Below are 9,281 nucleotides of genomic sequence, written 5' to 3'. Positions count from 1 at the left end.
ACCCCCATTGAACAATGAGCGACTCGTAATCCCAATAATCCTTGGGTCGAATCACGTTAACGTCGGTGTAAACACGAGCTTTCGACATCACCCGCGTCTGGTTAAAATCAGAGATCTCGACGAGAGAATCTGGATCGATTCGATCGATCGGAGTACTACCGGAAACGTCCGAGAGAGATTTCGCTGAGGGGGTGAAGAGAGACGAGCGTAAGATAGGAGAGTGCGCCAACGGCGCACGTAAGGTTAAGACGGCGCACACTAACAAGAGACGTCGTAGAGGAGATTCGAAGAAGAGGAAGAAGGAGAAGAAGAAGAAGAATAGCGTATTTATCATTCACTACGCTCTTCCGCACCTGATTCTGATTTCCTATTTTCTTTTGCGTAGTTTTTGTATAATTGCGCCAATTAAATTTACCGAAAAGGCCTTACATACTGGGCTTTATGGCCCATTATACTTGGTCCACCCGCTCATACTCAATGTTAGGATTTTGCGTAGTTTTTGAAATTGCGCTAATTAAATTTACCAAAAAGGCCTGATATACTGGGCTTTATGGCCCAATTTACTTAGTCCACTCGCTCATACTCAATGTTAGGGTTTTCAAATTGGGGAAATTTTGGATTCTCGATTTTGTGAAAAGTTTCTGGATTTCGGAATTTGCGAGATTTGGATCGGTGGGTATATGTTAATTTAAAGATTGCTAATTCTCGAGAAAGTTTGCAATAATAGGCAAGAAAAAGTTCGAGACAAGATAAAGGTGGAAGCTTTTGTATTTGTGTCGTCCCCACGATTCATCTGTGCAAGATTAAGAATTGAAGGAGCTGCGACAAAGCCATTTAAAGATTGAGCAGAATCCTATCACTATCATTATCAATGAGTTTTTTTTTCCGACAGCTAAGTTGTCGTAGTCGTAGATACGCCCGAAGATTACGCTATACTGTATATGGTTGTTTTTAAGAAGTTGAGGCAGGCAGGGTTCTTGATTAGAAATTAGGCATTTTGAGACATCTCGATGGCATGTGGATGGATGAAGACAGTTCAATGTATAGTGTGGGAGTCTACAAGGTGTTAACATCAGATTACTTTTTCTTGAATTTGGATGATTTCAATGTTGAGGAGGACTCAAGATTATCTTTACTCATTCGGAAGAGTTAAGACCTGAGGCAAATAATGGAGGAANTGAATGTTGATCTCTAACAACATCAAACAGCTTGACAATATTTGGTCCACCGCATAGGTTCTGGAGTATTTTAATCTCTCTTCTTATCTACAGAAGAAAAAGATCAATAGAAAACTCAAGAAACAACCTCAATTACACAAACTAATCAAATCCAAAACACTGTAAAAAAAAAGTCACCTTTTTTTTCTTAACAGGTTTGAGGATTTTGATTACGCACTTCTCCTTGCTGTTCACATTAACACCTTCGAAGACTTCACTATATTTTCCACGCCCGACCTTCCTTACTACCTCATAATCATCTTGCTCCCTGAGAGAGCAAAGAACAAAATCAAAACTTTAACTAAAACATCATTGCAATAGCAGAATAAAATGCAAGCTATACTAAACTAAAAACCAAATTCATCTTTTAATAGATAAAAGCAAAAGTTTCTTCATTAGATTAGCTTAATCTAGAAGCAAATCCAAAGCGAACTGAACATCAAATTCACTAAAAAAAACCCTAGAAAAGTCCTTTACAAATACCAATTCAGCTGATCACAACATGAAAACACAAAACCAGTATCCGTGACGGCTAATTCTAGGGTTTTAAAAATCTTACCCCCATTGAACAATGAGCGACTCGTAATCCCAATAATCCTTGGGTCGAATCACGTTAACGTCGGTGTAAACACGAGCTTTCGACATCACCCGCGTCTGGTTAAAATCAGAGATCTCGACGAGAGAATCTGGATCGATTCGATCGATCGGAGTACTACCGGAAACGTCCGAGAGAGATTTCGCTGAGGGGGTNAGCCATGAAAACAACTAGAGGTAAAAAAAACTCAGACTCTTATGTACCATTATTCTCTGTTTTTATTACCATCAACTATTTGGAAATTTTGAATTTTTCGTTGAGGACGTTTTATATTATTCAGCGACACCATTTATTGCAAGATTGAGTTGAGTCTCAATCAAAATGTTGAGGCATATAGTGACTTCAATTATCAGAAAAAAAAGAGGAAGAATTTAAAGATGATATGACTCTTTGTAGGGACAAATATCCTATCTCATTCATGTTCGGTCACAAAACCAAGATTCGGTAGCTTGCTTACTTATACTCGTACCCTCTCGTCTCATTACCATAAACCAATATATACCTACCATTATATATTGTATATGTAGATATATACATTTGTGGAGAGGAATCAATACTCATTGTTTTGCTCTCTTTTGGAATTATTTGTTTTGGTCTGAAAGATGTGTGTCTGATCCACTTGGACTCTTCTAAAAAATTTTAAACCAATCCATTACCACATACACTCCCTCCTTAGACAGACGCTCTATCTTGTACTCTCCATGAGAATTACATAATTACCCTTCATTCCTCTCGGTAGTTTGTGGTTTTCTTTGTTTTGGGGAATTTTGGGTTCTCTGTTTGGTCACAATTAATAGAGGAAAAGTGGGGAAGAAGCTCTTTTGCTTGATCTTATTCTCTCTTTTAGTACGTTACGGCACGTCTTCTTCATGAGTTGGACTTGAAATAGTGTTCCATGGTGAATTTCTTGAGTGAGAAGTTTCTACCACCTAAGTGTTCGTAATATGTCAGCAAAGAAGAAAGATCTTTTGTCCTCAGCCATGAAGAGAACCAGTGAATGGTTTCTCATTCTCTTCTTAAATAATATTTAGTTTCTCAATCTTTCGAGCTATGGAACCTTCTTTTCTTTGTGATAAAACATAACAATCTACTCTTGTTTTTGCATCGTTTCAGGATTTCTTCTCAGGAAGTCTCTAGTGATGTCACCGTTCATGTTGGAGAAGCTTCGTTTTCACTGCACAAGGTAGTTTCTAGATCTATATTTACCGATCAATCTCTATGATGTAAAACCAATGACATGTTCCCATTCTTGCCGATTCATTATTCTCTCATCTGAATCTTGCAGTTTCCACTCTTGTCAAAATGTGGGTTTATCAAGAAACTTATGTCGGAATCAAACAAAGATTCAGATTCCTCCGTTATAAAAATCCTGGATATCCCCGGAGGCTCTGAAGCATTCGAGCTAGCGGCTAAGTTCTGCTATGGCATTAACTTCGATATGAGCACAGAGAACATTGCCATGCTGCGATGTGCAGCAGAGTATCTAGAGATGACAGAGGAACACTCTGTGGAAAATCTCGTCGTAAGAGCTGAAGCTTACTTGAACGAAGTAGCTCTCAAGAGCTTATCCAGTTCAATCACAGTCTTGCATAAATCAGAGGAATTGTTGCCCACTGCTGAAAGAGTGAAACTTGTGAGCCGTTGCATTGATGCGATTGCTTATATGACCTGTCAAGAGAGCCACTTTTGTAGTCCTTCTTCAAGTAATAGCGGTAACAATGAGGTTGTGGTTCAGCAACAGAGCAAACAGCCTGTGGTTGATTGGTGGGCGGAAGACTTAACGGTTCTTAGGATTGATTCGTTTCAACGTGTACTGATTGCAATGATGGCTAGAGGGTTTAAGCAGTATGGACTTGGTCCAGTGCTTATGCTCTATGCTCAGAAATCTCTTCGAGGGTTGGTGAGTTTCCTACAAACACAGATACCATTTTGGTTCTGTTGAGTCTCCTCTTTTGTTGAAGTTGTTTTTTCCTTTTCTTTGCAAATGCAGGAGATTTTCGGGAAAGGAATGAAGAAGATTGAACCAAAACAAGAACACGAGAAAAGAGTGATTCTTGAAACAATCGTAAGCCTTCTTCCTCGAGAGAAAAATGCAATGTCCGTTAGCTTTCTCTCGATGCTTCTACGTGCAGCGATATACCTTGAAACAACGGTTGCTTGTAGACTTGACTTGGAAAAGAGATTGGGATTACAATTAGGACAAGCAGTGCTCGACGATCTCTTGATTCCTTCTTATTCATTCACTGGAGATCACTCTTTGTTTGATACAGACACTGTTCAACGCATTCTCATGAATTATCTCGAGTTTGAAGTTGAAGGAGTCCGCATAAGCAATAATGGTGTTGATCTTGCTGGTGATATGGAACGTGTTGGTAAATTGTTGGAGAATTATATGGCTGAAATTGCTTCGGATAGAAATGTGAGCTTGCAGAAGTTCATCGGTTTAGCTGAGCTTATTCCTGAACAGTCCAGGGTTACTGAAGATGGCATGTATCGAGCCGTCGACATCTACCTTAAGGTAATATAGTAAGCTAGTAAATATTTACATTTGCAATATATTGATCATGTACTGGATCCGTTTTGATGAGTACAAAAACTGGTAAATGTCTGACATTTGCATAGAGTGGTCCTGAAACTGATAGATACTTGACATTTTCATATAATTATGACAACAAATTTCCTTTTTGCCATAACTCAAGACTAAAGAGCTAAAACCTCACTTAAAATCATAAGAGATCTCTGGTGAACAACTATGTTTTTTTCTTGCAGGCGCACCCGAATATGAGTGATGTAGAGAGGAAGAAAGTGTGCAGCCTAATGGATTGTCAAAAACTATCGCGAGAAGCCTGCGCGCATGCAGCTCAGAATGATCGTCTTCCCGTTCAGACTATTGTTCAAGTCCTTTACTACGAACAACAACGTCTACGAGGAGAAGTCACTAACGACTCAGATTCTCCAGCCCCACCTCCACCAGCAGCAGCTGTTCTTCCTCCTAAACTCAGCTCCTACAACGACGAACTCTCCAAGCTTAAACGCGAAAACCAGGACTTGAAGCTGGAACTTCTGAAAATGAAAATGAAGCTTAAAGAGTTTGAGAAAGAGAGTGACAAGAAATCATCTTCATCAACCATCAGCACCAATCCAAATTCACCAATCTCAACTACTTCCATGGATAAGCCTCCATTGCCAAGAAAGTCATTCATAAACTCTGTTTCAAGAAAACTCGGAAAGCTAAACCCTTTTGGCATCACGCCATACAGCGGTAGAGGCAGAACCAAACCACCGAAAGATCGGAGACACTCTATTTCTTGAAAAACCATATAATATACACACATACATATTAGTATATGTTTAATTTTTTTGTTGGGACTTCTAAGTTCTGATTCAAGGATTTATTTATTTTTCTACTTGTCACTTGTCAGCAGTTGATATTTTTGTGTGTGTTTTGATGTTTTTTGTACATAAAGATGGTAATAATTTTTTCAAGAAATATTCTAAAATATCCCGAAAGTAGTTTTGAAAATAAATCACAATTTTGCAAGAAAATAATACAATAATATCATTATGTGAAGGTTAACACACACTGTTTAGATACATACATACAATTATTAATGTATAAACTGTATCTGTGGAACTTATCACTGATGAGTATAATAGATCATAGATTCAGAGAACTTGGGATTCTAAAGCTGATGATGATCAAACAAGATCGTGGGGTCATGTATGAAATAAATTAATACTAATAGCTTTTGCATTTTTAATCTTTTTTGGAGATTAGAAAAATATCAGAATTAAAACAGGGGAAGTAGGTGATGCTTGAAGCCTGAAGGGAACATGCCAGCAGATAGTGCATGTTCTTGTCCCATAACTAATTCATCATTGGCCCGCCTTTTATAACTTCTCCTCTATTATTATTTCTTTATTCATAATAATTCAATTTTGCTGACCCAAATAAAACTATTTACTTTGTTTCTCCTTTTTATGTGTGTTTTATAGCTAAAGATATAAACTCAAGCTCGAAAAAGAGTAATATATTATCTTCGAAAACAATAATACATTAATTTTAATTTTATTTACAAGAAACCTAAAAAGAAGTAGTAAAGAAAGAAAATTACTGATAAGCATTAAAATAGCAAAAAAAAAAAAAAATCACCTGATAAAAGAGGCATGATAAAACACTCTCATCAGGAAATAAAAATTAAACTACTAAATTTTTTAATTTTTTTTAAGAAGAAAGATGCAAATCAGAATACAGTTAAAAATTAATATAATTAATTATCAGATAACATTCAAGGTCAATGCCTGAAGCCATGGCTGCTTCTGCTTCTGATGTTTCATCATTCTCACTTGCTCTTCAAGATTGTTGTTGTTGTTGTTGTTATTATTACTTGATCCTGTCGAAGAAGAAGAGAAACTGCGGCGACCAGAGTTTAAATTCCCGTCCATCATCATCTCCGGCGAAGAGTTCTTCTTCTTCTTCTTGCTCATCCTCATCAAATCACCATCACCGTAACACGACGGACCAAGCGTTAACTCGATCTCACTCTCATCCATAATCTCTATATTATTATTATTAGTACCACCGGGAAAATTCGCCGGCCGGTCAATCTCATGGTCAACTCTTCTGATGAACGTTCCTAGTCCTGAGTTCGCATTATTATTTCCTTTGGTAGTCAATTTATTATTGATCTCCATGTTCTTCATTAATATCTTCTGGACTTGATATAACCTATGAAGTTCATATACCTGAAAATGTAATCATTCAAGAACTATTTATATTAATCTTAACATGTGCATGACGTATATAATATGAATTGGATCAGAATCTTCTAATTAAATTACCTGTTGCTTGAAAGTTTCTTCGTGTTTAAGCATAGCCATTTTCATGCACTGCTTAGCGTACGGGTTAAGAAGCTTCTCCATGTTTTTGATGTTCCAAGAAATCAGGATTTTATAATATATCTCTAAGTAGATTTGATATGACGAACTTGGAGCTTCTTCGCTTTGTAATATAACCTGTGAAATTTGAAAAGTTGTTAATTAGGGACCAGAAAAAAGAAAAGAAAAAAATTGTTTGTTTGCTAGTACTCGATTTAGATTCTGCAAAATTTTAGCCACTAATGCTATAAATCTAGGCAAACATGCACAAAAATATCTTGATATATCTATACATACAAAATCTCATATTGTACTTTCAAACACCGATTTGGTGGTTCGTGTTCTTTCCCTTAGACGCATGTCAATCTTGTCTTTTCATTAATAAAGATTCTTTTACATTTCCCCATTTCTGAAGGACTTTTGTGGTTTTCACAGTAAGACTTGATGTCAAGTTTGGTGGGAATAATAATAGAGCTATATTGTTCAATCAAAATGAGCCAAACCAATCTCAATACTCACACCAAATTATATATATTTTTGGTGATAAAATTTAATATCCGAAACATAGATATCAATATATATATAGTACAAGCTGATGAAGAAATGACGACGACACGCAAGTAAAATCAAATCAAGAAGATAAAATAAGTAGGAATTATTATTGTTACTAACCTGAAAACAATTAGGTTTAGAAGCTGATTAAATGATGGAAGGAGATGATGATGAAAAAAAATTAAAGAGAGATTTTTTTTTTCCTTTTTGAGAAGAGAATAATGAGCTTAGAGAAGCAGATGATTAAGAGAGCTTAGAGAAGAGATATGGATTGGTGCGTCACATTCTTCCTAGTTATATATACTGCAGATAAACTATTTTAAAAAGAAGTTCACTAATACAGTATATACAATGATTATAAAAGTATGGTTTAAGTAATCATTATTGTTTAAAACTAATTAACTAATCATCTCTTTCACACAATATCACAAAAACCAAAGTGATTGTTGCAAACTCATGCCAAAACCAAACAACACTGTGTCTTCTTTAGCCAATAGCCTTCAAACGTTTCTTCTGAGAAATATGCCATATTCCACCTCTTCAGACAGCTCCAGCAAAGCTTTACTTACAACATCCATATATATATATATATATTAATATCTTACATGCTTGACAGATGAGACAATACTAGATTCAATTTCGGATCCGGCCATCACATATCCACATAATTTAAATTCACCCATATAAATATATATTCCTGGCTTGGGGTTTTATGCTTCATGAATTTTATAATTGGTGGTTGAAGTTATATTTTATATCATCTTTATTTATTAATTTATTATGAATACCAAAACTTTTTTGGAAATTTCTCGTATAGCTTAATATATTTTTTTAGGTAAAAATCCCCGAGAATGTGTGTGTGTATATACATTGTCAAATAAATGTGAATTTAGTGGTTGTTGGAGACTTTATATCTAATATAAACTTTATATAATACTAGTATATAAAAGTATGATTCGATAATAATTATGATTAAGATAATAAAGAGCGACGGGGAACATCTTATATCTTGGTGAGCTTGAATCACATGCAACCCAGACTAACAAATCAACAAAACCAGTTGTCTTAAAAAAAATTATAATTACTGTATTATACAAAGAAGTATGATTAGTGAAAAAAATTGTAGATATTATAAAATAATTAGAACAGACTTTTTAGAGAATAATTTGGTATTTAGGGAGAGAGAGCGAATCAGAATCTGAGAATAGGTGGCATGTCGTGGGTCCGGCCAAGTATGGGGAGAAAGAGATCTTAGCCGTTGGATTTTGTTAAGGATGTCCTTTCGAACTGTTCAAAGGTCTTAAAACTGACCCAACAGGATCTGATCTCCACCGTATCTACAAAACACACACATAATAAAAGTGACCAAATAATTCTTCTGTAAGCAATAATCACATTTTGTTTTTAGTATTGTTTATAATGAAAAAAAGTTTTTCTGATTAAATGTTCCTGGACCGACTTTTCTTTCTGTAATAAAATTCTATTATCTCGTTGAGTTTGCATGTTATGTCAAATTTAAATTAATGCAAGACAAGGCTTTAGAGTTGGCCGTGATTGTGTTAAATTTATCTTCTATATAAAGTCAATTTCTTATGTAATGTGTACCGGGAACAATGTCAAATCCTTTACAACTCACTAATCATAATTATATGTTAACGATAAGGAATGCATGATTTAAAAAATATAAAGTAGCAAAAGTGTTCAAAACCCCATTTTGATATAAGGGTTTAGTGTACGTATTCTACATGATATCATTTTCTTTTCTTTTTTTGTGTAACCTATAGAATATCATTTTCAAAATAGAAAAAATGTATGTTTAAAACTTTCAATCGTAAACTCTTGGATCTCATAATATAAAAGAATATGAGGGATTTAGCTAATTATGCTAACATGCTAAGTTAAAATTAGATAAAATAAGCCTAGCCTACTACTGATTCGATCTAACTCCGTAAGTATATCAATTACTTCGCTATTTACATATATGTACCCATCTGTTGTGTTAGCATAAAACATGTGACAACTAGCTACTAGTTTTATTT

The 9,281-nt window shown here is 35.2% G+C and overlaps 3 protein-coding genes across 4 annotated transcripts in view; 1 reads left to right on the top strand and 2 right to left on the bottom strand.

Annotated features, from left to right (window-relative positions):
* Positions 1-1,964, bottom strand: part of LOC104744746 (casein kinase II subunit alpha-1) — a 5,774-nt gene extending 3,810 nt beyond the window's left edge. The window contains exons 1-3 of the mRNA XM_010465846.2: positions 1,777-1,964; positions 1,356-1,485; positions 1,184-1,265 (exon numbers count right to left, since the gene is read on the bottom strand). Coding sequence (XP_010464148.1) covers positions 1,184-1,265; positions 1,356-1,485; positions 1,777-1,862 — 298 coding nt within the window. The 5' untranslated portion in view covers positions 1,863-1,964. The remainder of the gene's footprint in view (positions 1-1,183; positions 1,266-1,355; positions 1,486-1,776) is intronic.
* Positions 2,325-5,304, top strand: LOC104744736 (BTB/POZ domain-containing protein At5g67385). The gene is made up of 5 exons (XM_010465837.2): positions 2,325-2,812; positions 2,926-2,995; positions 3,098-3,712; positions 3,803-4,330; positions 4,582-5,304. Exons 1-5 carry the CDS (start codon positions 2,757-2,759, stop codon positions 5,122-5,124), a joined length of 1,812 nt encoding a protein of 603 aa, XP_010464139.1. The 5' UTR covers positions 2,325-2,756; the 3' UTR covers positions 5,125-5,304.
* Positions 6,057-7,495, bottom strand: LOC104744715 (glycosyltransferase-like protein gnt13). Of its 2 annotated transcripts, none has more exons than XM_010465818.2 (3): positions 7,363-7,495; positions 6,655-6,828; positions 6,057-6,558 (listed from the first exon to the last, which is right to left on the bottom strand). In XM_010465818.2, the coding sequence occupies exons 2-3, from the start codon at positions 6,733-6,735 to the stop codon at positions 6,091-6,093; spliced, it is 549 nt and encodes a 182-aa protein (XP_010464120.1). In that variant the 5' UTR covers positions 6,736-6,828; positions 7,363-7,495; the 3' UTR covers positions 6,057-6,090. The 2 variants fall into 2 exon arrangements, with proteins under 2 accessions (XP_010464120.1, XP_010464128.1); XM_010465826.2 differs by lacking the exon at positions 7,363-7,495 and adding an exon at positions 6,988-7,213.

The sequence above is a fragment of the Camelina sativa genome, chromosome 2, assembly GCF_000633955.1.
Source record: "Camelina sativa cultivar DH55 chromosome 2, Cs, whole genome shotgun sequence".
In the NCBI taxonomy this organism is placed as follows: domain Eukaryota; kingdom Viridiplantae; phylum Streptophyta; class Magnoliopsida; order Brassicales; family Brassicaceae; genus Camelina; species Camelina sativa.
Note: the sequence above shows the minus strand (reverse complement) of the source record. Positions and strands in the feature narration are given on the sequence as shown.

Excerpts from the sequence above, each read along its gene's own strand:
- LOC104744736 (XM_010465837.2), top strand. The coding sequence starts at position 2,757 with ATGTCAGCAAAGAAGAAAGATCTTTTGTCCTCAGCCATGAAGAGAACC. Across the intron at positions 3,713-3,802 it reads AGAAATCTCTTCGAGGGTTG|GAGATTTTCGGGAAAGGAAT; the intron begins GTGAGTTTCCTA and ends TTGCAAATGCAG. Across the intron at positions 4,331-4,581 it reads CCGTCGACATCTACCTTAAG|GCGCACCCGAATATGAGTGA; the intron begins GTAATATAGTAA and ends TTTTTCTTGCAG.
- LOC104744715 (XM_010465818.2), bottom strand. The coding sequence starts at position 6,735 with ATGGAGAAGCTTCTTAACCCGTACGCTAAGCAGTGCATGAAAATGGCT. Across the intron at positions 6,559-6,654 it reads AAGAAACTTTCAAGCAACAG|GTATATGAACTTCATAGGTT; the intron begins GTAATTTAATTA and ends TTACATTTTCAG.